At 50.5% G+C, this 27,744-nt stretch overlaps 1 protein-coding gene across 1 annotated transcript; it reads left to right on the top strand.

Annotated features, from left to right (window-relative positions):
• On the top strand, positions 1-27,099 carry LOC139233002 (leucine-rich repeat-containing protein 55-like). Its single transcript, XM_070863511.1, has 2 exons — positions 1-604; positions 26,864-27,099. Exons 1-2 carry the CDS (start codon positions 1-3, stop codon positions 27,097-27,099), a joined length of 840 nt encoding a protein of 279 aa, XP_070719612.1.
• Positions 27,100-27,744: the final 645 nt, after the last annotated feature.

The following is a 27,744-nucleotide window of genomic DNA, read 5'->3' as shown; positions in this document are numbered from 1 at the left end:
ATGTATGCCGGCTCCCTGCTGTTGGTTCTCATAGCTCGCGGATTGGCGCGGAGCTGCCCGGTGTCTTGCACCTGCTGGAACAAAGCGGCGGACTGCAGCCGGAGGGGTCTGGCCATGGCTCCGTCCGGCCTGCCCGTGGACACCACCAACCTCAGCCTGGCGCACAACAAGGTGCCCGCCCTGCCCGCCGGCTACTTTGCCTGCTTCGCCCAGCTGGCCGTGCTTGACCTGCGCAACAACTCGCTCACCGACCTGCCGGCCGGCCTCTTCCTGCCGCTGGAGAAGCTGGTCCACCTCGACCTGAGCTACAACAACCTGACCCGCCTGCGCGCCGGCCTGCTGCAGGCTGCGCACCGCCTGGCCCTCCTGGTCCTCAGCCACAACCCCGGCCTGGCCGCCATCGCCCCCCAGGCCCTGGCCGGACTGCCCCACCTCCAGCACCTGGACCTCAGCCACAACGGCCTCACCGGCATCGGCCCCGAGCTGCTGGACGGACTCCCGGCCTCCGTCTCCCTGCGCCTGGCCGGCAACCCCTGGATCTGCGGCTGCACCATGGAGCCCCTCCTCAAGTGGGTGGCCAGAAACCTGCACCAATGCAACTCGGGTAGGCTGCACGGGGGTGGGGGGGCAGGGAGGGTGAGGGCAGGGGGCGGGGGTGGTTGGTAGAGTCATAGAAATTTACAGCACGGAAAAGAGGCCATTTCGGCCTATCGTGTCCGCGCCGATCGGCCAAGAGACTAACCAGCCTCATCGCAAAAAACAGGAAGGCAGAATATTATCCGAATGGTGACAGATTAGGAAAATGGGAGGTGCACCCGAGACTGGGGTGTCATGGTACATCAGAAATTGAAAGTTGGCATGCAGGTACAGCAGGCGGTGAAGAAGGCAAAAGGCATGTTGGGCTTCATAGCTAGGGGATTTGAGTATAGGAGCAGGGAGGTCTTACTGCAGTTGTACAGGGCCTTAGTGAGGCCACACCTTGAATATTGTGTTCAGTTTTAGTCTCCTAATCTGAGGAAGGACGTTCTTGCTATTGAGGGAGTGCAGCGAAGGTTCACCAGGCTGATTCCCGGGATGGCAGGACTGACATATAAAGAAAGACTGGATCGACTAGGCTTATATTCACTGGAATTTAGAAGAATGAGAGGGGATTTCATAGAAACGTATAAAATTCTGACGGGACTGGACAGGTTAGATGCGGGAAGAACGTTCCCGATGTTGGGGAAGCCCAGAACCAGGGGTCACAGTCTAAGGATAAGGGGTCAGCCATTTAGGACTGAGATGAGGAGAAACTTCTTCAGTCAGAGAATTGTGAACCTGTGGAATTCTCTACCACAGAAAGTTGTTGAGGCCAGTTCGTTAGATATATTCAAAAGGGAGTTATATATGGCCCTTACAGCTAAAGGGATCAGGGGATATGGAGAGAAAGCAGGAATGGGGTACTGAGGTGAATGATCAGCCATGATCATATTGAATGGTGGTGCAGGCTCGAAGGGCCGAATGGCCTACTCCTGCACCTACTTTCTATGTTCCTATGTTTAATCCCACTTTCATAAGAACATAACAACATAAGAAATAGGAGCAGGAGTAGGCCATATGGCCCCTCGAGCCTGCTATGCCATTTAATACGATCTGATCCGATCATGGACTCAGCTCCACTTCTCCGCCCGCTCCCCATAACCCCTTATTCCCTTATCGTTTAAGAAACTGTCTATCTCTGTCTCAAATTTGTTCAATGTCCCAGCTTCCACAGCTCTCTGAGGCAGCAAATTCCACAGATTTACAACCCTCTGAGAGAAGAAATTTCTCCTCATCTCAATTTTAAATGGGCGGCCCCTTATTCTAAGACCATGCCCCCTGGTTCTGGTCTCCCCCCCATCAGTGGAAACATCCTCTCTGCATCCACCTTGTCAAGCCCCCTCATAATCTTTCCAGCTCTCGGTCTGTAGCCCTGTGGGTTACGGCACTTCAGGCGCACATCCAAGTACTTTTTAAATGTGGTGAGGGTTTCTGCCTCTACCACCCTTTCAGGCCGTGAGTTCCAGACCCCCACCACCCTCTGGGCGAAAAATTGTCTCCTCAAATCCCCTCTAAACCTCTTCCCAATTACTTTAAATCTATGCCCCCTGGTTGGTGACCCCTCTGCCAAGAGAAATAGGTCCTTCCTATCCACTGTATCCAGGCCCCTCATCATTTTGTACAGCTCAATAAGATCTCCCCTCAGCCTCCTCTGATCCAAAGAAAACAGACCCAGCATCTCCAATATTTCCTCATAGCCAAAATTCTCCCGCCCAGGCAACATTCAGGTCTCAATGGGTTGTTCAAACCACGATGGATTGCCTTTACTGTAGCAAAGGTTCATCAACTGCCGAAGCCCTCATCCGTGTCTTTGTTACAACTTCAGATCGGCTGTGATCTTATTGAATGGCGGAGCAGGCTCGAGGGGCCGTATGGCCTACTCCTGCTCCTAGTTCTTATGTAACTACAACAACAACTTGTGTACTGATATAGCGCCTTTAATGCAGTGAACCGTCCCAAGGTGCTTCACAGCAACGTGTTACAACACAAAACAGATACATTTGACACCGAGACACATGAGAAGAAATTAGGGACAGGTGACCAAGAGCTTGGTCAAAGAGGTCGGTTTTAAGGAGCGTCTTGAAGGAGGCGGGAGAGGCGGAGAGGTTTAGGGAGGGAGTTCCAGAGCTTGGGGCCCAGGCAACAGAAGGCACGGCCACCAATGGTGGAGCGATTATAATCAGGGATGCTCAAAAGGGCAGAATTTGACCTACATTAGCTCCCGGTTAAGCAATGTCTCGATTTCAAAGTTCTCAACCTTGTTTTCAAATTCTCTCCATGGCCCTCGCCCCTCCCTATCTCTGTAATCTTCCTGCAGCCCCACAACCCCCCGAGATGCCTGCGCTCCTCTAATACTGCCCTCTTGAGCATCCCTGATTATAATCGCTCCAACATCGGTGGCCGTGCCTTCTGTTGCCTGGGCCCCAAGCTCTGGAATTCCCTCCCTAAACCTCTCCGCCTCTCTTTCCTCCTTCAAGATGCTCCTTAAAACCGACCCCTCTGGCCAAGCTTTTGGTCACCTGTGCTAATTTCTACTTTTGTGGCTCGGTGTAAAATTTTTTAACTCATAACATTCCTGTGAAACGGCTTGGGACGCTTCACGACATTAAAGGCGCTATATAAATACAGGTTGTTGTTGCTTTTGTTGTAAGACGTTTCATGGGAGCTATTATCAGACAAAAATTTACAAGCAGTTATAATCAGGGATGCTCAGGAGGGCAGAAATCTCGGGGGTGCGGTTGTGGGGCTGGAGGAGATTACAGAGATAGGGAGGGGGCGAGGGCCATGGAGGGATTTGTAAACAAGGATGAGAATTTTGAAATCGATGCGTTGCTTAACCGGGAGCCAATGTAGGTCAGCGAGCACAGGGGGTGATGGGTGAGTGGGACTCGGTGTGAATTAGGACACGGGGTCAGTGAGCGGGACTCGGTGCGAGTTAGGACACGGGGTTAGTGAGCACAGGGGGTGATGGGTGAGTGGGACTCGGTGCAAGTTAGGACACGGGGTCAGTGAGCACAGGGGGTGATGGGTGAGCGGGACTCGGTGCGAGTTAGGACACGGGGTTAGTGAGCGGGACTCGGTGCTAGTGAGCACAGGGGGTGATGGGTGAGCGGGACTCAGATGGTGCGAGTTAGGAAATGGGGTCAGCGAGCACAGGAGGTTATAGTTTATGGTTTCATTTATACCTTTAAGGAAGAATGTTGAGGCCTTGCAGAGGGTGAAGAAGAGATTTACCTGAAAGAAAGACTTGGATTTATATCGCACCTGTGGATGTCTCAAAGCGCTTTACAGCCAATGAAGTACTTTTGGAGTGTGGTCACTGTTGTAATGTGGGAAACACGGCAGTCAATTTGCGCACAGCAAGCTCCCACAAACAGCTATGTGACAATGACCCAGATAATCTGTTTTTTTTGTTATGTTGATTGAGGGATAAATATTGGTCCCAGGACACCGGGGTGAACTCCCGCTGTTCTTCTTTGAAATAGTGCCACGGGATCTTTTACGTCCACCTGAGAGGGCAGACGGGGCCTGGGTTTAACATCCCCCTCAATGTCTTTGTTCTGATGGCACCTCTGACAATGCAGCACTCCCCTGGGAGTGTCCGCCTGGATTTACATGCTCAAGTCCCGGGAGTGGGACTTGAACCCACAACCTTCTGACTCAGAGGCAAGTGTGCTGCCCACTGAGCCACAGCTGATACTGGCCACAGAGATGAGGGATGTCAGTGACGTGGAGAGACTGGAGAAGCTGGGGTTGTTCTCCTCGGAACAGAGAGGATCAAGGGGAGATTCAACAGCGGTGTCCCAGATCATGAGGGGCTTTGACAGAGTAAATAGGGAGTCACTGTTTTCAATGGCGGAATGGTCGGTAACCAGATGACACAGGTCATCATCATCATAGGCGGTCCCTCGAACGAGGAGGACTTGCCTCCATTACGAGTCCACAGATGTTTCAATGAAGGACCCGATGTTCCAGGTCCTGAACTCCAATTGAGGGGGTGGAAGATGCCTGTGGGTGGATTTTTTTAACGTGGGGTGACCGTTGCACACCAGCCACCACACGGGGCTTGACAGAGCGAGGTCTTGGTCCAGTGGCAAGGGTTAACCACGACGACTGGAGACCTGCTCTGCTGCACGGACCCAGTGCTCGCACATATCGCACAGTGTGGGCTGGGCCCGTGCTGCCCCTGGGTCCCTCGCCTCTTCTGGGCCCCCGTCCCCTCATTCGCCGCACCTCCGCCCCAAGGTAAAGAACCGGAGGCAACGCGAGGAAACAGGTTTTTTACGCGGCGAGTCATTGTGATCTGGAATTGGCTGCCTGGAAGGGCGGTGGGAGCTGATTAAGTAGAAACATTGACAAGGGTGTTGGAAATATACTTGAAGGGGAAAAGGTTGCAGGAATACGGGAAAATAGCAGCGTGAGTGGGACTAATTGGATCGTTCTTTCAAAGAGCTGGCACATGCACAATGGGCCAAATGGCCCCCCCCCCCGCCCCCCCGCGCTTAATATTCTATGATTCGGGTCATCTGAGGACATGGGGATTTTGAAAAGTTTTTTTTTCCCTTTCATGAATTTAATGATTCTCATAATTATGGTTTACATTAAAAGAAAAGACTTGCATTTATATAGCGACTTTCATGATCCACCAGAAGTTTCAAAGCGCTTCACAGCCGATGAAGTACTTTTTGGAGTGTGGGCACTGTTGTAATGTGGGAAATGCCAATTTGCGCACAGCAAGCTCCCACACACAGCAATGTGATAATGACCCGGATAATCTGGTTGTGATGTTGATTGAGGGATAATTATTGGCCCCAGGACACCGGGGAGAACTCCCCTGCTCTTCTTCCAAATAGTGCCGCGGGATCTTTTCCGTCCACCTGAGAGGGCAGACAGGGCCTTGGTTTAACGTCTCATCCGAAAGATGGCACCTCCGACAGTGCGGAGCTCCCTCAGTACTGCCCCTCCAACAGTGCGGCGCTCCCTCAGTACTGCCCCTCCGACAGTGCGGAGCTCCCTCAGTACTGCCTCTCCGACAGTACGGCACTCCCCTCAGTACTGCCCCTCCAACAGCGCAGCGCTCCCTCAGTACTGCCCCTCCGACAGTGCGGAGCTCCCTCAGTACTGCCCCTCCGACAGTGCGGCGCTCCCTCAGTACTGCCCCTCCGACAGTGCGGCGCTCCCTCAGTACTGCCTCTCCGACAGTGCGGAGCTCCCTCAGTACTGCCTCTCCGACAGTACGGCGCTCCCCTCAGTACTGCCCCTCTGACAGTGCGACGCTCTCTCAGTACTGCCCCTCTGACAGTACGGAGCTCCCTCAGTACCGCCCCTCTGACAGTGCGGTGCTCCCTCAGTCCTGCCCCTCCGACAGTATGGGGCTTCCTCAGTACTGCCCCTCCGACAGTGCGACGCTCTCTCAGTCCTGCCCCTCCGACAGTGCGGAGCTCCCTCAGTACTGCCCCTCTGACAGTGCAACGCTCTCTCAGTACTGCCCCTCCGACAGTGCGACGTTCCCTCAGTACTGCCCCTCTGACAATGCGGAGCTCCCTCAGTACGGCCCCTCCGACAGTGCGGCGCTCCCTCAGTACTGCACTGGGAGTGTCGGCCTGGATTTATCTGCTCAAGTAGGAGAGGGAAAAGGGCAGAGGCGTGGGAGGAGGCCTATTTCTGTGCTGTAAATTCTATGTAACTGTAACATTTCAACTAACGTTATCTGTACATCCTTCTTTGTGGTTTCAACCCTATAAAGTAGAAGAGGGGAGAAACATTGGGGTAAATTTTCAACGCAAATTAAAATTGGGGCCTTTTTTTACCAATGGGCAAAGCTAGTTTCATGGATGCATCACTGGGATCACTCACACTCATCCTCATAGGCAGTGCCTCGGGGTCGAGGATGACTTGCTTCCACACTACAAATGATGAACTCACTTTAAGCGGTGGAAGATGCCTGTGCATGAATTCTTTTAACGTGGGGTGGCCGTTGCACACCAGCCACCACACGGGCTTGACAGAGCGAGGTCTCGGCCCAGTGGCAAGGGGAGTTCGGAGACGACTGGGCAAGTGCCAATACGTGCACACACACACAAACTCAAACACACTCCCATCTCCCCACAGGACCTCGCCCCACGTGGAATTCATAGTCCGCAATGTGAGCCTCACGTCCTGACAGCCTCCCTATTGGCCCGTGCTGCTCTTTCCCTTGGTCTTGTTCAAGCTGCTCCACCTCTGGGCCTTTGCTACCTCCAGACTTGACTATTCCAACACACTCCTGGCTGGTCTCCCACATTTTACCCTACGTAAACTAAAGCTGATCCAAAACTCAGCTGCCCCGTGTCCTAACTCGCACCGAGTCCCGTTCACCCATCACCCCCTGTGCTCGCTGTCCCGTGTCCTAACTCGCACCGAGTCCCGCTCACCCATCGCCCCGTGTCCTAACTCGCACCGAGTCCCGCTTACCCATCACCCCCTGTGCTCGCTGCCCCGTGTCCTAACTCGCACCAAGTCCCGCTCACCCATCACCCCCTGTGCTCGCTGCCCCGTGTCCTAACTCGCACCGAATCCCGCTCACCCATCACCCCCTGTACTCGCTGCCCCGTGTCCTAACTCGCACCGAGTCCCGCTCACCCATCACCTCCTGTGCTCGCTGCCCCGTGTCCTAACTCGCACCGAATCCCGCTCACCCATCGCCCCCTGTGCTCGCTGCCCCGTGTCCTAACTCACACCGAGTCCCGCTCACCCATCGCCCCCTGTGCTCGCTGCCCCGTGTCCTAACTCGCACCGAATCCCGCTCACCCATCAGCCCCTGTGCTCGCTGACCTACATTGGCTCCCGGTTAAGCAACGCTGCGATTTCAAAATTCTCATCCTTGTTTTCAAATCCCTTCTTTGGCCTCGCCCCCTCCCTATCTCTGTAATCTCCTCCAGCCCCACAAACCCCCCCCCCCCCCACTGAGATGTCTGCGGTTCCCCCCTCACTCACACTACACGCTCAACAAAGGAGGCAAGGAGATTTTGGCTGGGGGCATTGGCGTGTAGGTTGGATATCGAGGTCCCAAGCGGCTCCGCAATGAAGTGTGTATAAGGTGGCCAACCTCCCCCTCCCCCAGGGAGTCTCACTCCACCGGGCGGGCTTTGACTTTTGGGGGACCGACCGGGAGTGGCCGGGGGGTGGGGGAGGGGCGCAAAGTGGCCCACCCGCCATTTTGAAGCCTCGCTTAAACCTGGCAATCTGGAGGACGCCTCACTCACCTCAAAATTGAAGCCTCAAGATCAAGTTGGGTCAAGACTTGCTTTTGGCTGGGCCTCTTTGGTTCCGATGGCCTGAGTGAACTCAGTTCAGGCTGGGTGTCGTCCGAAAGTGGCCATCGGGGTCCTATTTACATCACAGGACTCCGATTCACACCTTACCAGGGACTTAAAGGTGTCAGCTATGGCTCAGTGGGCAGCACTCTCGCCTCTGCGTCAGAAGGTTGTGGGTTCAAGTCCCACTCTAGGGACCTGAGCACAAAAATCCAGGCCGACACTCCCAGTGCAGTGCTGAGGGAGCGCTGCACTGTCGGAGGGGCAGTGCTGAGGGAGCGCTGCACTGTCAGAGGGGCAGTGCTGAAGGAGCCCTGCACTGTCGGAGATGCCATCTTTTGGATGAGACGTTAAACCGAGGCCCCGTCTGCTCTCTCAGGTGGATGTAAAAGATCCCACGGGCACTATTTCGAAGAAGAGCAGGGGGAGTTCTCCCCGGTGTCCTGGGTCCAATATTTATCTCTCAATCAACATCACTAAAACAGATTATCTGGGTCATTATCACATCGCTGTTTGTGGGAGCTTGCTGAGCGCAAATTGCCGCGTTTCCCACATTACAACAGTGACCACACTCCAAAAAGTACTTCATTTGCTGTAAAGCGCTTTGAGACGTCCGGTGGTTGTGAAAGGCGCTATATAAATGCAAGTCTTTCTTCTTTCTTACCACCTGAAAAGAGGCAGGCAGGATGCTGACCCCATTTTAAGGCCAGTCCCCTCCTCTCCCACTCCCCCCCCGGAAAAGTGGTTGAAAATCAGCTCCCCTCTTTCCAGTGAACCCACAGCCTTCTCCTGGAGTGAAACCGTTTCATTTGCCGTGATTTTGCAGACCAAGTTTGTCCTGATTAGTGAGACTGGGATTGCAATATAGAAGGGCTCTGTTTTAGTTCAGAGTGTTCTGTTTTGCTGCCCTTAATTTCCTAGATCCACCTATAAATACATAGCTTGCGTCTCACAAACACTTATATTTGAGGAAGCGTGTGACTGAGTGGTAAGGCATTATTTTTGGAACTAGTCATGTGTTCTCCACTCCTGTGTTTTCGTTTTCTGGGGTAGATGTTCAACTCTCTCTTTCTGTCTCTCTCTCGCTGTCTCTCTTTCTGTCTCTATCTCTTTATCTCTGTCTCTGTTTCTCTGTCTCTCTATCTTTCTCTGTCTCTCTCTCTCTCTCTTTCTTTCTGTCTCTTTCTGTCTCTCACTTTCTGTCTCTCTCTTTCTGTCTATGTCTCTGTCTCTCTCTTTCTTTCTGTCTCTCTCTGTTTCTCTTTCTCTCTCTGTCTCTCTCTCTCTCTCTGTCTCCCCCTCTCCCTCTCTGTCTCTCTCTTTCTGTCTCTATCTCTGTCTCTGTCTTTCTATCTCTCTCTGTTTTTCTCTCTCTCTCTGTCTCTCTCTCTCTCTCTGTCTCCCTCGCTCCCTCTCTGTCTCTCTCTTTCTGTCTCTATCTCACTATCTCTGCCTCTGATTCTCTGTCTCTGTTTCCCTGTCTCTCTCTGTCTCACTCTGCTTTTCTCTCTCCATCTCTCTTTCTCTCTCCCTATCTGACTCTAGTTCTATCTCTCTCTATCCATCTGTTTCTCTCTCTCTATCATTCTCTGTCTCACTCTCTATCACTGTCTCTCTGTCAGCCTCTCTCTGTCCATGTCTCTCTCTGTCTCTCTTTATCTCTCTATCTCTGTCTCTCAATGCCGCTCCCACTCTGTCTCCCTTTCTCTCATTTTCTGTCTGGCTCTCTCTCGCCATCTCTCTCTTTCTATATCTGTATCTCTCTCTCCTCTCACTTTCTGTCTCTCTCTATATATCTCTCTCTGTGGCTCCCTCTCCCTCTATCTTTCTCTCAGATTCTCTCTCTCTTAGATAAAACATATGGCCAATAGAATTAAATGAACATTTCCCAAATAAGACTTTGGCCCACATAAGTTTGAAATGCATACTTTTGTTTAATTTTTTGTTCTGAAAATCCCGTTTGATAACTTCAGGCTCATTTTCCAGCCTCCTGCACTGTAGCGTACGCACTGACCCCGATAGTTTCCTGTAATTGGCTTTAACTATGGCTGGGTAAATGTGCAGAGATCATTAATCTTTCAGTGCAGATGTTGTCGCACAGATAAAACAATTCTCCGGACCCGCCTTTGCAGGTGCGGTTTCAATTCAGGTACTGGGTCGGGTACAGTGGAACTGGTGGACCTGAGTCATACTGCCGGCTCAACATAGTTGTCAAGTCCTGCGAAGCCCCCAAACAACGACCATGTGGTGATTGAGTTGTAGCATTAACCTATAAGCAGCTGGACACCAGACTCCGAGCAACATTATCAATGGACAAAGCGAAAGGTCCCCAGGACTCAGTGACTGGTTCAAAGACAAAGGAGTGTGAGACTATCTACTTGAGGAGAAACCAATTCCTTGAGGCGAGACCACCTCCTTGAGGTGAAACCTTCTCCTTGATGTGAGACTGCTTCTTCCAGGTACGACTACCTGTATCTCCTTTCACTGACACTATCTTCTCCAAACAAGGCCACTTCCTTGACATTGAGTCTAGCTTCATCGGGTTCGAGAATCTCCTTGAGGTGAAATTAACTCCTCGAGACAGGATGAGTTAATAAGTTAGATGAATCGCCTTGAGATGGTCACACATTGTTTCAGATAGTCTCACGCTGGCATGGTCTTACGTAGTTTATGATGGCCACACACTGTTTGAAATGGTCACACACTATTTGAGATGGTCACACACTATTTGAGATGGTCACACACTGTTTGAGATGGTCATACACTGTTTGAGATGGTCTTACACTGTTTGAGATGGTCACACACTATTTGAGATGGTCACACACTGTTTGAGATGGCCACACACTATTTGAGATGGTCACACACTGTTTGAGATGGTCTGACACTGTTTGAGATGGAAACACATTATTTGAGATGGTCACACACTATTTGAGATGGTCACACACTGTTTGAGATGGTCACACACTATTTGAGATGGAAACACACTATTTGAGATGGTCACACACTATTTGAGATGGTCTGACACTATTTGAGATGGTCACACTATTTGAGATGGTCACACACTGTTTGAGATGGTCACACATTGTTTGAGATGGTCTCACACATTGTTTGAGATGGTCACACATTATTTGAGATGGTCACACACTGTTTGAGATGGTCTCACACTGTTTGAGATGGTCTCACACTATTTGAGATGGTCACACACTGTTTGAGATGGTCACACACTATTTGAGATGGTCACACACTGTTTGAGATGGTCACACACTATTTGAGATGGTCAGAATAAGTGGCTGTCCATTTAAAACGGAGATGAGGCGAAATTTCAGAGGGTAGTAAAATCTGTGGAATTCTCTGCCCCAGAGAGCTGTGGAGGCTGGGTCATTGAATAAATTTAAGGTGGCGATAGACAGATTTTTGAGCGATAAGGGAGTCAAGGGTTATGGGGAGCGGGCGGGGAAGTGGAGCTGAGTCCATGATCAGATCAGCCATGATCTTATTGAATGGCGGAGCAGGTTCGAGGGGCCAAATGGCCGACTCCTGCTCCTATTTCTTATGTTCGTATGGAATCATGTGTAAGCACAGACTGGGTAGGGCCAGCTAGTTCCCTTCCCGGGAGAACATTAGCTAACCAGTTGGGTTTTTAACCAACATCCCAGCAAACTTTTGCAGACAATTTTCCCTCTGTTACCAGCCCACAGGTTGCCAGATTTATTGAATTTACGATCCCAGCTCGTTCTTTGAACGGGATAGATGAGGGACGACCAGGGAATCATGCTCTCAACATGGGGAAGTCCAGAGCTAGGCTAGATGTCAGGTGATGGGTCTTTCTCCAGACACTAGTGGGACCTCTGGAACAGGCTGCTGTCTCGTGAGGTGCACGGCGATTGTCTGCATTCCTTCAAGCGAGAGCTCGACCTGTTTCTCGATGGGGCGGAGATCACCTCTTACATAGAAACATAGAAACATAGAAAATAGGTGCAGGAGTAGGCCATTCGGCCCTTCGAGCCTGCACCACCATTCAATAAGATCATGGCTGATCATTTTTACAACTTCAGTACCCCATTCCTGCTTTCTCTCCATACCCCTTGATCCCTTTAGCCGTAAGGGCCACATCTAACTCCCTTTTGAATATATCAAACGAACTGGTCCCAACAACGTTCTGTGGTAAAGAATTCCACAGGTTCACAATTCTCTGAGCGAAGAAGTTTCTCCTCATCTCGGTCCTATATGGCTTACCCCTTATCCTTAGGCTGTGACCCCTGGTTCTGGACTTCCCCAACATCGGGAACATTCTTCCTGCATCTAACCTGTCCAATCCCATCAGAATTTTATATGTTTCTATGAGATCCCCTCTCATTCTTCTAAATTCCAGTGAATGTAAGCCTATTCGATCCAGTCTTTCTTCATATGTCAGTTCTGCCATCCTGGGAATCAGTCTGGTGAATCTTCGCTGCACTACCTCAATAGCAAGAATGTCCTTCCTCAGATTAGGAGACCAAAACTGTACACAATATTCAAGGTGTGGCCTCACCAAGGCCTTGTACAACTGCAGTAAGACCTTCCTGCTCCTATACTCAATTCCTCTCGCTATGAAGGCCAACATGCCATTTGCCTTCTTCACCGCCTGCTGTACCTGCATGTCAACTTTCAATGACTGATGTACCATGACACCCAGGTCTCGTTGCACCTCCCCTTTTCCTAATCTGTCACCATTCAGATAATATTCTGCCTTCCTGTTTTTGCCACCAAAGTGGATAACCTCGCATTTATCCACATTATACTGCATTTGCCATGCATTTGCCCACTCACCTAACCTGTCCAAGTCCCTCTTAGCATCCTCCTCACAGCTCACACTGCCACCCAGCTTAGTTTCGTCTGCAAACTTGGATATATTACATTCAATTTCTTCGTCCAAATCATTAATGTATATTGTAAATAGCTGGGGCCCCAACACTGAACCTTGCGGTACCCCACTAGTCACTGCCTGCCATTCTGAAAAGGACCCGTTTATTCCTACTCTTTGTTTCCTGCCTGCCAACCAGTTCTCTATCCACGTCAGTACATTACCCCCAATACCATGTGCTTTAATTTTGCACACCACTCTCTTGTGTGGGACCTTGTCAAAGTCCAAATACACCACATCCACTGGTTCTCCCTTGTCCACTCTACTAGTTGCATCCTCAAAACATTCTCGAAGATTTGTCAAGAGGAGAGTAGTTGGTATCGTGAATCAGGGTGAAGCACTCCTGGACTCGTGTCAATCACCTAAGGGGGTCGGAGAGGAAGTTTCCAGATTTCCTCCCCCTAATTAACTCTTGGTACTTTATCTGGTTTTTCGCCTCTCCTGGGAGATCAACTTGCTTTTATATAAGCGCCTTTAACGTAGTGAAACGTCCCAAGAACGTCACAAGGGTGCTTTAAGACAGAACCAATAAATTTGACAGCGAATCGCATGAGAAGAAATTAGGGCAGGTGACCACAAGCTTGGTCAAAGAGGTTGGCTTTAAGGAGCATCTTAAAGGAGGAGAGCGAGGCGGAGAGGTTTAGGGAGGGAGTTCCAGGGGTGCACAGGGATGATGGGTCTTAGATCACACAGCTTCCAGCTGGTTGGAAGCATCTGTATCCTGATGCGTATGGCATCGTAGTTGTGTGAGATGACGACAACAACTTGCATTCATATAGCGCCTTCAAAGTATTAAGTGCCCCAAGGAGCTTCACAGCAGCGCGATCCGACAGAAATTGACAATGAGCCACATAAGGAAATATTAGGGCAGGTGAGCCAACGCTTGGTCAAGGAGGTGGGTTCTAAGGAGAATCTTAAAGGAGGAGAGAGAGGCGGAGAGGCTTGGGGAGGGAGTTCCAGAGCTAATGGCCTCTATGGCTGAAGGCACAGACGAAAGGGTTGGACTACGGGAGTGGGATATGCACAAGAGGCCAGAATGGGACTGGAGGAGAGCAGAGATCTCGGAGGGTTAGAAGGAGGCTACTGCGATAGGGATGGGGGCGAGGCCAATGGAGGGATTTGCCTAAACGGCGGTGAAGAATTTTGAATTCGAGGCGTTGCCGGACCGGGAACCAATATAGGGCAGGGAGCACAGTGGGTGATGGGCGAACGGGACTTGGTGCGAGCTCGATTATGGACGGCCAAGTATTGAATGAGCTCAAAATCATGGAGAGTCCAATAGGTCTCTTAGAATCATAGAAGTTTACAGCGTGGAAAGAGGCCATTTCGGCCCATCGTGTCCGCGCCGGCCGACAAAGAGCCACCCGGCCTAATCCCACTTTCCCGCTCTCGGTCCGTAGCCCTGCAGGTTACGGCACTTCAGGTGCACATCCAAGTACTTTTTAAATGTGGTGAGGGTTTCTGCCTCTACCACCCTTTCAGGCAGTGAGCTCCGCCCCAGACCCCCACCACCCTCTGGGTGATGACATTTCCCCTCAAATCCCCTCTAAACCTCCCCCTGGTTACTTTAAATCTAAGCCCCATGGTTGTTGACCCCTCTGCCAAGGGAAACAGGTCCTTCCTATCCACTCTATCCAGGCCCCTCGTAATTTCATACACCTCAATCAGGTCTCCCCTCAGCCTCCTCTGTTCCAAAGAAAACCACCCCAGCCTATCCAATCTTTCCCCATCGCTAAATTTCTCCAGTCCAGGCAACTTCCTGGTAAATCTCCTCTGCATCCTCTCTAGTGCGATCACATCTCTCCTGTAATGTGGTGACCAGGACTGCACGCAGTACTCCAGCTGTGGCCCCCCCTAGTGTTTTGTACAGTTCAAGCATAACCCTCCCTGCTCTTGTATTCTTTGGCTCGGGCTAATAAAGGTCTTTTCCCGTCCATCAGTTTTCATATGCTTGTATGGCACCCCAGGTCGGCAGAATTCTAACTCGCAACCAGCAGATTACGAATCTTGTACCGGTCGAGCGTCCGAAATCCCAGAGTTCCAAAATTCGGAAAATTTCCGGAATTCGGACACTGGGCCGATCCGCGGCGGGGTCGTCCGGAAACCGGAAAATGCTCCGAAATGCGGACTCCCTCTGCCTCGGCGACCCAACTTCGCCCCGAGCCCTACCTTGCCCCTTGCCCTTGGCGGCCCGACCTAACCCCGACCTTCAGCGGCCCGACCTCGCCCCAGCCCCGGCCCCTGCCGCGCCCCGCTCCCCCCACCCCCATGTCTTCTCCCCCTTACTTCGGTGAGCCGAAACCCGGAATCAGGAACGGCCTCGGTCCCCGAGGTTTCCGGGTTTCCGACGCTCAACCCGCGCTGTGATCACTGCCACATGGAGTGTGTTCAGAATCAGAGTAGCCTCTCTGGAGTGCCGGGGAGACAGTTATTTATCTTGTCTACTATTGCAGTGAGAGCTCGTATGGTCGTCTCAACCCAGAGATTTATTACAGGCTGTAAATTGCCTTCTCTTCCTGCATCCATTCATCTTCTCCTCAATTTTCTTGTCAACTCGGCATGAATTGAATATGGAAGAGCTTGTATTTTTTTCTCTTTTAGAACTGGCAGGTTCCTCGGGCCCCCTGAAGAATTGATCTACCCATTCAGTGACCTAGTTCCCATTAAGTTCTGCTGTTGCGGTTTGCCTCGATCACAGTCACGGCCTCTCAGACATTGCTTTCGAAAGTACCAAACCTACCGAAACATCCAAACACTTTGTTTTCGCTTTGCAATGCCAACGCAATTGTGAACATAGAAACATAGAAAATAGGTGCAGGAGCAGGCCATTCGGCCCTTCGAGCCTGCGCCACCATTCAATATGATCATGGCTGATCATGCAACTTCAGTATCCCATTCCTGCTTTCTCTCCATACCCCCTGATCCCTTTAGCCGTAAGGGCCACATCCAACTCCCTTTTGAATATATCCAACGAACTGGCCTCAACAACTTTCTGTGGTAGAGAATTCCACAGGTTCACAATTCTCTGAGTGAAGAAGTTTCTCCTCATCTCGGTCCTAAATGGCTTACCCCTTATCCTTAGACTGTCACGCCTAGTTCTGGACTTTCCCCAACATCGGGAACATTCTTCCTGCATCTAACCTGTCCAATCCCGTCAGAATGTTATATGTTTCTATGAGAACCCCTCTCATTCTTCTAAATTCCAGTGACTATAAGCCTAGTGAACGAGAGATGGTCTTTCAAAACTCATCCTGTTCGTGAAGGAGATGGACTGAATCGAGGTGGACAAGAGATGGAGTCATTCTCTGAGACTCCTCAACGTTTCTTCCGCTGTAACTTCAGTAGAAGCCCAGTTAACACGGGCTTCTGCTAAATTTGTGTCTCACACAGTGCCGCCTTGTTTTAGTCTCCCCTAGCGGTGGAAATATCCTCTCTGCATCCACCTTGTCGAGCCCCCTCATTATCTTATAAGTTTCAATAAGGTCACCTCTCATTCTTCTGGACGCCAATCTGTATAGGCCCAACCTACTCAACCTATCCTCCACTCCAATCACACCCCTTCTCAGACTGGGCCTCCACATGACTCCAGTCCTAGCTCCACCCAGTCTCGGCCTACATGTGACTCCAGCCCCACTCCTCCCTAATCTGGGCCGACACGTAATTCCATCTCCACATTTCATGGCCGACCCTGCTGTTAGAGATGGACATCAACAATAGGGAAGGAATTCACTTTGGGGATGTTTAGGGCACTGGTATTATAGTCCTCTCCCTCTGCAATTTCCACAGAGGCATTTAACCCGTGTAAAATGAATGAATACTACTCAAATAATGTGGAGGATGGAAAGGGGTCTGGGGACTTTCAGCCCAGATGACAGTCAGCAGCACATGGGTTGAACCACGTTGCTGATAAGGGGTTAAATTATCTACAGCACCCATATAAGACACATAACTAGTGGAATATTACACAGTCCCAACCTGTGACATCCGATCCATGTAAGATAGATCACAGCCTGGGAGCATGCACCTTTCCGATCTGCGTGTCCCTAATGTTCCACCCCGAAACCATCCACAGGTTGGACGGGCCAAGAAATCATAGAAACATAGAAAATAGGTGCAGGAGTAGGCCATTCGGCCCTTCTAGCCTGCACCGCCATTCAATGAGTTCATGGCTGAACATTCAACTTCAGTACCCCATTCCTGCTTTCTCGCCATACCCCTTGATCCCCCTAGTAGTAAGGACTTCATCTAACTCCTTTTTGAATATATTTAGTGAATTGGCCTCAACAACTTTCTGTGGTAGAGAATTCCACAGGTTCACCACTCTCTGGGTGAAGAAGTTCCTCCGCATCTCGGTCCTAAATGGCTTACCCCTTATCCTTAGACTGTGACCTCTGGTTCTGGACTTCCCCAACATTGGGAACATTCTTCCTGCATCTAACCTGTCTAACCCCGTCAGAATTTTAAATGTTTCTATGAGGTCCCCTCTCATTCTTCTGAACTCCAGTGAATACAAGCCCAGTTGATCCAGTCTTTCTTGATAGGTCAGTCCCGCCATCCCGGGAATCAGTCTGGTGAACCTTCGCTGCACTCCCTCAATAGCAAGAATGTCCTTCCTCAGGTTAGGAGACCAAAACTGTACACAATACTCCAGGTGTGGCCTCACCAATGCCCTGTATAACTGTAGCAACACCTCCCTGCCCCTGTACTCAAATCCCCTTGCTATGAAGGCCAACATGCCATTTGCTTTCTTAACCGCCTGCTGCACCTGCATGCCAACCTTCAATGACTGATGTACCATGACACCCAGGTCTCTTTGCACCTCCCCTTTTCCTAATCTGTCACCATTCAGATAATAGTCTGGCTCTCTGTTTTTACCACCAAAGTGGATAACCTCACATTTATCCACATTATACTTCATCTGCCATGCATTTGCCCACTCACCTAACCTATCCAAGTCGCTCTGCAGCCTCACAGCATCCTCCTCGCAGCTCACACTGCCACCCAACTTAGTGTCATCCGCAAATTTGGAGATACTACATTTAATCCCCTCATCTAAATCATTAATGTACAGTGTAAACAGCTGGGGCCCCAGCACAGAACCTTGCGGTACCCCACTAGTCACTGCCTGCCATTCTGAAAAGTACCCATTTACTCCTACTCTTTGCTTCCTGTCTGACAACTAGTTCTCAATCCATGTCAGTACACTACCCCCAATCCCATGTGCTCTAACTTTGCACATCAATCTCTTGTGTGGGACCTTGTCGAACGCCTTCTGAAAGTCCAAATATACCACATCAACTGGTTCTCCCTTATCCACTCTACTGGAAACATCCTCAAAAAATTCCAGAAGATTTGTCAAGCATGATTTCCCTTTCACAAATCCATGCTGACTTGGACCTATCATGTCACCTCTTTCCAAATGCACTGCTATGACATCCTTAATAATTGATTCCATCATTTTACCCACTACCGATGTCAGGCTGACCGGTCTATAATTCCCTGTTTTCTCTCTCCCTCCTTTTTTAAAAAGTGGGGTTACATTGGCTACCCTCCACTCCATAGGAACTGATCCAGAGTCAATGGAATGTTGGAAAATGACTGTCAACGCATCCACTATTTCCAAGGCCACCTCCTTAAGTACTCTGGGATGCAGTCCATCAGGCCCTGGGGATTTATCGGCCTTCAATCACATCAATTTCCCCAACACAATTTACCGGCTAATAAGGATTTCCCTCAGTTCCTCCTCCTTAATAGACCCCCCGACCCCTTTTATAACCGGAAGGTTGTTCGTGTCCTCCTTCGTGAATACCGAACCAAAGTACTTGTTCAATTGGTCCGCCATTTCTTTGTTCCCCGTTATGACTTCCCCTGATTCTGACTGCAGCGGACCTACGTTTGTCTTTACTAACCTTTTTCTCTTTACATATCTATAGAAACTTTTGCAATCCGTCTTAATGGTCCCTGCAAGCTTCTTCTCATACTCTATTTTCCCTGCCCTAATCAAACCCTTTGTCCTCCTCTGCTGAGTTCTAAATTTCTCCCAGTCCCCAGGTTCGCTGCTATTTCTGGCCAATTTGTATGCCACTTCCTTGGCTTTAATACTATCCCTGATTTCCCTTGATAGCCACGGTTGATCCACCTTCCCTTTTTTATTTTTATGCCAGACAGGAATGTACAATTGTTGTAGTTCATCCATGCGGTCTCTAAATGTCTGCCATTGCCCATCCACAGTCAACCCCTTAAGTATCATTCGCCAATCCATCCCAGCCAATTCACGCCTCATACCTTCAAAGTTAGCCTTCTTTAAGTTCTGGACCATGGTCTCTGAATTAACTGTTTCATTCTCCATCCCAATGCAGAATTCCACCATATTATGGTCACTCTTCCCCAAGGGGCCTCGCACAATGAGATTGCTAATTAATCCTCTCTCATTACATAACATCCAGTCTAAGATGGCCTCCCCCCTAGTTGGTTCCTCGACATATTGGTCTAAAAAACCATCCCTTATGCACTCCAGGAAATCCTCCTCCCCCGTATTGTTTCCAGTTTGGCTGGCCCAATCTATGTGCATATTAAAGTCACCCATTATAACTGCTGCACCTTTATTGCACGCACCCCTAATTTCATGTTTGATGCCCTCCCCAACATCACTACTACTGTTTGGAGGTCTGTACACAACTCCCACTAACGTTTTTTGCCCTTTGGTGTTCTGCAGCTCTACCCATATAGATTCCACATCATCCAAGCTAATGTCCTTCCTAACTATTGCCTTAATCTCCTCCTTAACCAGCAATGCTACCCCACCTCCTTTTCCTTTTATTCTATCCTTCCTGAATGTTGAATACCCCTGGATGTTGAGTTCCCAGCCCTGATCATCCTGGAGCCACGTCTCCGTAATCCCAATCACATCATATTTGTTAACATCTATTTGCACAGTTAATTCATTGGTTAAATCGACCAATACCACACCAGCACTTGCCTTAGGGCAGAATTCAGGCCCTGGGAGTGTGTGATGGGACAGTGTAGAGGGAGCTTTACTCTGTATCTAACCCCGTGTTGTACCTGCCCTGAGAGTGCTTGATGGGACAGTGTAGAGGGAGCTTTACTCTGTATCTAACCCCGTGCTATACCTGCCCTGGGAGTGTTTGATGGGACAGTGTAGAGGGAGCCTTTACTCTGTATCTAACCTCGTGCTGTACCTGCCCTGGGAGTGTTTAATGGGACAGTGTAGAGGGAGCTTTACTCTGTATCTAACCCGTGCTGTACCTGCCCTGGGAGTGTTTAATGTGACAGTGTAGAGGGAGCTTTACTCTGTATCTAACCCCGTGCTGTACCTGCCCTGGGAGTGTTTAATGTGACACTGTAGGCTTACACCGGACATACGGCACAGACACAGGCCATTCGGCCCAACCAGTCCATGCCGGCGTTTATGCCCCACTCGAGCCTCCTCCCGTCTTTCCTCATCTAACTCTATCAGCATAACCCTCTATTCCCTTCTCCCCCATGCGCTTGTCCAGCCTCCCCTTAAATGCATCGATACTATTCGCCTCAACCCCTCCCTGTGGCAGCGAGTTCCACATTCTCACCGCTCTCTGGGTAAAGAAGTTTCTCCTGAATTCCCCATTGGATTTCTGGGTGATGATCTTATATTGATGGCCTCTAGTTATGCTCTTCCCCACAAGTGGAAACACTCTCTCTGTATCCACTCGATCAAAACCTTTCATCATTTTAAAGACCTCTATCAGGTCACCCCTCAGCCTTCCTTTTTCTGGAGAAAAGAGACCCAGCCTGTTCATCCTTTCCTGATATGTATACCCTCGCATTTCTGGTATCATCCTTGTAAATCTTCTCTGACTCTCTCCAGTGCCTCTATATCCTTTTTATAATATGGCGACCAGAACTGTACGCAGTGCTCCAAGTGTGGTCTAACCACGGTTCGATACAGGTTTAGCATAACTTCCCTACTTTTCAATTCCATACCTCTAGAAATAAACCCTAGTTCTTGGTTTGCCTTTTTATGGCTAATCTGTGTCGCAACTTTTGGCGATTAGTGTATTTGTACTCCGGGATCCCTTTGTTCCTCTACGCCACCTAGACTCTCACCCTCCCAGTAATAACCGACCTCCGATTCTTCCTACCAAAATGTAATACCTCACATTGCACTGCATTTGCCAATTATTTGCCCATTCTGCAAGTTTATTAATGTCCTCCTGTATGTTGTTGCCATCCTCCTCAGTGTTGACTGTCCCCCAATTTGTTGTCATCCGCAAATTTAGAAATTGTGTTTTTGATTCCAAAGTCTCAATCGTTAATATAAATTGTGAACAGCAGTGGTCCCAGCTCTGATCCTTGTGGAACACCACGACCTACCTTCTGCCCCTGTGAATAGCGACCCTTTACCCCCATTCTCTGCTTTCTGTCTTGCAGCCAGCTAGCGATCCATGCTACTACTTGTCCTCTGACTCTGCATTCTCTGACCTCGTTCGTCGGTCTATTATGGGGTACCTTATCAAAGGCCTTTTGAAAATCTAGATACATTACATCTACTGCATTACCCTTGTCTACTCTCTCTGTTACCTCTTCTTAAGGCAGCTTTAATCTGTATCTAACCCCGTGATGTACCTGCCCTGGGAGTGTTTGATGGGACAGTGTAGAGGGAGCTTTACTCTGTATCTAACCCCGTGCTGTACCTGCCCTGGGAGTGTTTGATGGGACAGTGTAGAGGGAGCTTTACTGTGTATCTAACCCCGTGCTGTACCTGCCCTGTGAGTGTTTGATGGGACAGTGTAGAGGGAGATTTACTCTGTATCTAACCTTGTGCTGTACCTGCCCTGGGAGTGTTTGATGGGACAGTGTAGAGGGAGCTTTACTCTGTATCTAACCCCGTGCTGTACCTGCCCTGTGAGTGTTTGATGGGACAGTGTAGAGGGAGCTTTACTCTGTATTTAACGTGTGCTGTACCTGCCCTGGGAGTGTTTGATGGGACAGTGTAGAGGGAGCTCTACTCTGTATATAACTCGTGCTGTACCTGCCCTGGGAGTGTGTGATGGGACAGCGTAGGTGGAGCTTTACTCTGTATCTAACCTCGTGCTGTACCTGCCCTGGAAGTGTGTGATGGGACAGTGTAGAGGGAGCTTTACTCTGTATTTAACCTGTGCTGTACCTGCCCTGGGAGTGTTTGATGGGACAGTGTAGAGGGAGCTCTACTCTGTATATAACTCGTGCTGTACCTGCCCTGGGAGTGTTTGATGGGACAGTGTAGAGGGAGCTTTACTCTGTATTTAACCGTGCTGTACCTGCCCTGGGAGTGTTTGATGGGACAGTGTAGAGGGAGCTTTACTCTGTATCTAACCCCATGCTGTACCTGCCCTGCGAGTGTTTGATGGGACAGTGTAGAGGGGGCTTTACTCCGATCTAAATTCAGAAAAATGTACCGTGGTGCATACATAATTTTGGTCCATTCTCTAAGTGTATAAATAGTAGTCGTTGGAATGAAATGCAGAGATTATTAGATCAGGAATTTGCTGAGTGACAGTGATTTGCGTTTAGTCAGCTGATGAAGCTCGGTGGTACAGCCACTCCGGCACTGCCTTGAGTTCCAGTGTTTGTGAGACTGGTTTGAAGAGTGACTCACAAGATCTTGAATCAAAACGACCGCACCCCAGCTTTTTGTAGTTGGGACTCCGCCTGTCTTAAAAATGACAGCACACCTCCCGAAACAAGCTCTCATTCACCACCTGGTTATGCTGCAGCCACAATGGGCTGTGCCTGTTTGAAGCGTCTGTTTGGTACAGCCCACAGGCATACATCGATTCCTCTATCAGTCGCTTCACACCTGATCAATGGCTGCAAAAACCCTTGGAATGGAAGAACACACCCACTGCAAAGGGTGCGTGAGAATCCCACTGCCCCACTCTCTCCCCATACGCCTGTATTAATCCCAAACTAATCCCACTGCCCCGCTCTCTCCCCATAGCCCTGTATCAATCCCAAGCTTATCCCACTGCCCTACTCTCTCCCCACAGCCCTGTATCAATCCCCAAACTAATCCCACTGCCCCACTCTCTCCCCATAGCCCTGTATCAATCTCAAACTAATTCCACTGCCCCACTCTCTCCCCATACGCCTGTATCAATCCCAAACCAATCCCACTGCCCCGCTCTCTCCCCATAGCCCTGTATCAATCCCAAGCTTATCCCACTGCCCTACTCTCTCCCCACAGCCCTGTATCAATCCCCAAACTAATCCCACTGCCCCACTCTCTCCCCATAGCCCTGTATCAATCTCAAACTAATCCCACTGCCCCACTCTCTCCCCATACGCCTGTATCAATCCCAAACCAATCCCACTGCCCCGCTCTCTCTTCCGATAGCCCTGTAATGGAAACAAAAATACTCAATGCAGACACATAAAGGAAGAGCAAAACTCTGCGGTTCTGGAACTCATAAAAACAGGAAATACTGGAAATACTCAGCAGGTCGGGCAGCTTCTGCGGAGAGAGAAAGAGAGTTAGCGTTTCGGGTCAATGAGCCTTCGTCAGAACTGGGTGAGGTTAGAGATGTAAGAGGGTTTTAAACAAGTGCAGGGTGAGGGATATTGGGAGGGGAGGAAAGAACGGAAGGGATAGGGCGGAAGGCATGAGAGATTAAATGACAAAAAGTGATGATGGTGTCAGGCTAAACGGAGACGGTGATGGGGCAGCTATTGGTCACGATTCTGCTGTTTCCATTTACACGTCCTCTAGACCCATCTATGGTTTCTTTACTTGTTCCGTTACTCTGAAACGTTAACTCTGTTTCTCTTTCTCCACAGATGCTGTCTGACCTGCTGAGTATTTCCAGTATTTTCTGTTTTTATTTTATGAATGATGAAAGTACTTACATTTCTATAGCGCCTTTCACAACTTCAGGACGTCCCAAAATGCTTCACAGCCAATGAAGTCACTCGGCTCACACTACAGTGCAGTGCTGAGGGAGCGCCGCACTGTCGGAGGGGCAGTGTTGAGGGAGCGCCGTACTGCGCTGTCGGAGAGGAGTACTGAGGGAGTGCGCATTGCGCTGTCAGAGGGGAGGTACTGAGGGAGCGCTGCACTGTCGGAGGGGCAGTACTGAGGGAGCAAAAACTGTCGGAGGGGCAGTACTGAGGGAGTGCCACACTGTCGGAGGGGCAGTACTGAGGGAATGCCACACTGTCGGAGGGGCGGTGCTGAGGGAGCGCCGCACTGTCGGAGGGGCAGTGCTGAGGGAGCGCCGCACTGTCGGAGGGGCAGTGCTGAGGGAGCGCCGCACTGTCGGAGGGGCAGTACTGAGGGAGCGCCGCACTGTCGGAGGGGCAGTACTGAGGGAGCGCCGCACTGTCGGAGGGGCAGTACTGAGGGAGCGCCGCACTGTCGGAAGTGACAACTTTCGGATCAGACATTAAACCGAGGCTCCGTCTGCTCTCTCAGGTGGATGTAAAAGATTCCATGGTAGTATTTCGAAGTAGAGCAGGGGAGTTCTCCCTGGTGTCCTGGGCCAATATTTATCCCGCAATCAACATCACTAAAACAGATTATCTGTTCTGCAATTATATCGGGCCCTGGTGAGACCACACCTGGAGTATTGTGTACAGTTTTGGTCTCCTTGCCTAAGGAAGGATATACTTGTCGGAGAGAGAGTGCAACGAAGGTTCACCAGACTGATTCCTGGGATGGGGGGATTGTCCTATGAGGAGAGATTGAGTAGACTAGGCTGATATTCTCTCGAGTTTAAAAGAATGAGAAGGTTCACTCGGTTGATTCCGGAGATGAGGGGGTTGACTTATGAGGATAGGTTGAGCAGGTTGGGCCTATACTCATTGGAGTTCAGAAGAATGAGAGGTGATCTTATTGAAACATAAGATAATGAAAGGGCTCGACAAGGTGGATGCAGAGAGGATATTTCCACTGATGGGGGAAACTAAAACTAGGGGGCATAGTTTCAGAATAAGGGGTCGCGTATTTAAAACTGAGATGAGGAGGAATTTCTTCTCTCAGAGGGTTGTAAATCTGTGGAATTCTCTGCCCCAGAGAGCTGTGGAGGCTGGGTCATTGAATATATTTAAGGCAGAGATAGACAGATTTTTGAGCGATAAGGGGATAAGGGGTTATGGGGAGCGGGCGGGGAAGTGGAGCTGAGTCCATGATTGGATCAGCCATGATCTTATTGAATGGCGGAGCAGGCTCGAGGGGCCGTATGGCCTACTCCTGCTCCCAGTTCTTATGTGCTTATGATCTCATTCAAACATACAAAATTTTTACAGGACTTGACAGGGTAGATGCAGGGAGGATGTTTCCCCCCCGGGCTGGGGAGTCTAGAACCAGGGGTCACACAGTCTCAGGATAAGGGGTCGGCCATTTAGGACTGAGATGAGGAGAAATTTCTTCACTCAGAGGGTGGTGAATCTTTGGAATTTGCTACCCCAGAGGGCTGTGGAGGCTCAGTCGTTGAACATATTCAAGACGGAGATCGATAGATTTTGGGATATTAAGGGAATCGAGGGACATGAGGATCGAGGGGCCGAATGGCCGAATCCTGCTCCGATTCTGCTCTTATGGTCATTGTCACATTGCCACTTGTGGGGAGTTTGCTGTGTGTAAATTGACGGTTACATTTGCCTACATTACAAGAGTGACTACACTTGAAAAGTGTTCTCAATTGGTTGTAAGGTGCTCTGGGATGACCTGCGGATGTGGAAGAGGCTACAGAAATGCAAGTTCTTTCTGTAGATGTTTGTCTGGAGTATGTTTTGTTTCTGGGTCTGCTTTCTCTCAAACCATGAGCACACTGCAGGCGCTTCAGTGACACTTTAGAGGAGCATTCATGCAGAAAGGCGCTAAATTTAATTAGCCCCGTGAATATTGAGATCGACCCGTTGACTGCTCTGGTGTCCCATCCCACACAGCCTCCAAGCTAACATGATTGCTAATCATAGATATAAAGTTCTCTCCAATAGGACTCCGCTGCCCTCATCCATTCCTTAGTTACCTCCAGACTTGACTATTCCAACGTACTCCTGGCCGGCCTCCCACATTCTACCCCACGTAAATTTGAGGTCATACAAAACTCGGCTGCCCATGTCCTAACTTGCACCAAGTCCCGCTCACCCATCATCCCCTGTGCTCGCTGATTCTGTGTCCTAACTCGCACTGAGTCCCGCTCACCCATCACCCCGTGTTCGCTGCCCCGTGTCCTAACTCGCACCGAGTCCCGCTCACCCATCACCCCCTGTGTTCGCTGCCCCGTGTCCTAACTCGCACCGAGTCCTGCTCACCCATCAGCCCTGTGCTCGCTGCCCCCATGTCCTAACTCGCACCGAGTCCCACTCACCCATCACCCCCTGTGCACATTGCCCCGTGTCCTAACTTGCACCGAGTCCCGCTCACCCATCACCCCCCTTGCTCGCTGACCCCGTGTCCTAACTCGCACCGAGTCCCGCTCACCCATCACCCCCTGTGCTCGCTGACCTACATTGGCTCCCGGTTAAGCAACGCCTCGATTTCAAAATTCTTATCCTTGTTTACAAATCCCTCCGTGGCCCTCGCCCCCTCCCTATGTCTGTAATCTCCTCCAGCCCCACAACCCCCCGAGGTGTCTGCGCTCCTCAAATCCTGCCCCCCTGAGCATCCCTGATTATAATCACTCCACCGTTGTTGGCCGTGCCTTCTGTTGCCTGGACCCCCAAGCTCTGGAACTCCCTCCCTAAACCTCGCTACCTCTCTTTCCTCCTTCAAAACGCTCCTTAAAACCAACCTCTTTGACCCAGCTTTTGGTCACCTGCCCTAATTCATATTCATGCGGCTCAGTGTCAAATGTTTACCTCATAATGGTCTCTATGATATGTCTTGGGACGTTTCTACCGACCTTTTTGACCAAGATTTTGGTCACCTGCCCTAATTTCTCCTTATGTGGCTCGGTGTCAAATTGTTTCCCTCATAATACTCCCTGTGAAGCGCCTTGGGACGTTAAAGGCGCTATATAAATGCGAGCTGTTGTTGTTGTTAATGTTGTGTGTAGAATGGACTGGAGCGCTCCTGCCCTTTGGTAACGTTCTGAGGTCTTTGTGTCAGATTCCAGGGACGTGGAGTGTGCGGGCCCAGAGGCGGTCAAAGGCATTCCACTCGTCACCTTGACCGAGGAGAGCTTCAAGGCCTGCCGTTTCTCCCTGTCGCTGGACGACTATCTCTTCATCGCCTTCGTGGGCTTCATTGTGTCCATCGCCTCGGTGGCCACCAACTTCCTGCTGGGCATAACGGCCAACTGTTGCCACCGTTGGAGCAAGGCGAGCGAGGAGGAGGAGATGTGACAGCCCGGCTGACCGACGTGCCTGCGATCGCAACCAGCGAGCTGCCGGGAAGGTTTAGATTTTGACTCCTTGATATCGGCCCCTCCCGCTGGAGAGAGTAAAGGAGAGACCGGTGCGGGGGGAGTGTGGTTGTGGGGGGGGGCGGCGGGAAGGGAACGCGATCGGCAGGCGAGGCGAGGGCGTGACGCGTTTTTGCCGGGAGCTGAGACCTCCCCCCCCCTCCCCACACCCCAACCTCCCCGGGGGGGGGAGGGGGTGTTCGCCAAGAAGCAACTTTCACCTTTTATAATACTTTGCCGTCTCCGGCGGTGAAAAGCCCGCGAGGAAGACACGGATTTGGCGGGCCGCCGATCGGGAGAGGGCTGCGGAGAAAAGGAAAAAGAAAGACTTGCATTTATACAGCGCCTGTCACGACCACCGGACGTCGCGAAGCGCTTTGCGACCAATGAGCCACTGTTGCAACGTGGGAAACGCGGCAGCCCACTTGCGCACAGCAAGCTCCCACGCACAGCAAGTGACCCAGATCATCTGGGGTTTTTTTGGTGATGTTGATTGCGGGATAAATATTGGCCCCTGGACACCGGGGGGGGGGGTGGGGGAACTCCCCTGCTCTTCTTCGAAATCGTGCCCTGGGATCTTTTACAT

The sequence above is a fragment of the Pristiophorus japonicus genome, chromosome 20 (assembly GCF_044704955.1).
Source record: "Pristiophorus japonicus isolate sPriJap1 chromosome 20, sPriJap1.hap1, whole genome shotgun sequence".
Taxonomy (NCBI): domain Eukaryota; kingdom Metazoa; phylum Chordata; class Chondrichthyes; family Pristiophoridae; genus Pristiophorus; species Pristiophorus japonicus.
The sequence above is the reverse complement of the archived record's forward strand: the minus strand, read 5'-3'. Positions and strand labels throughout refer to the sequence as shown.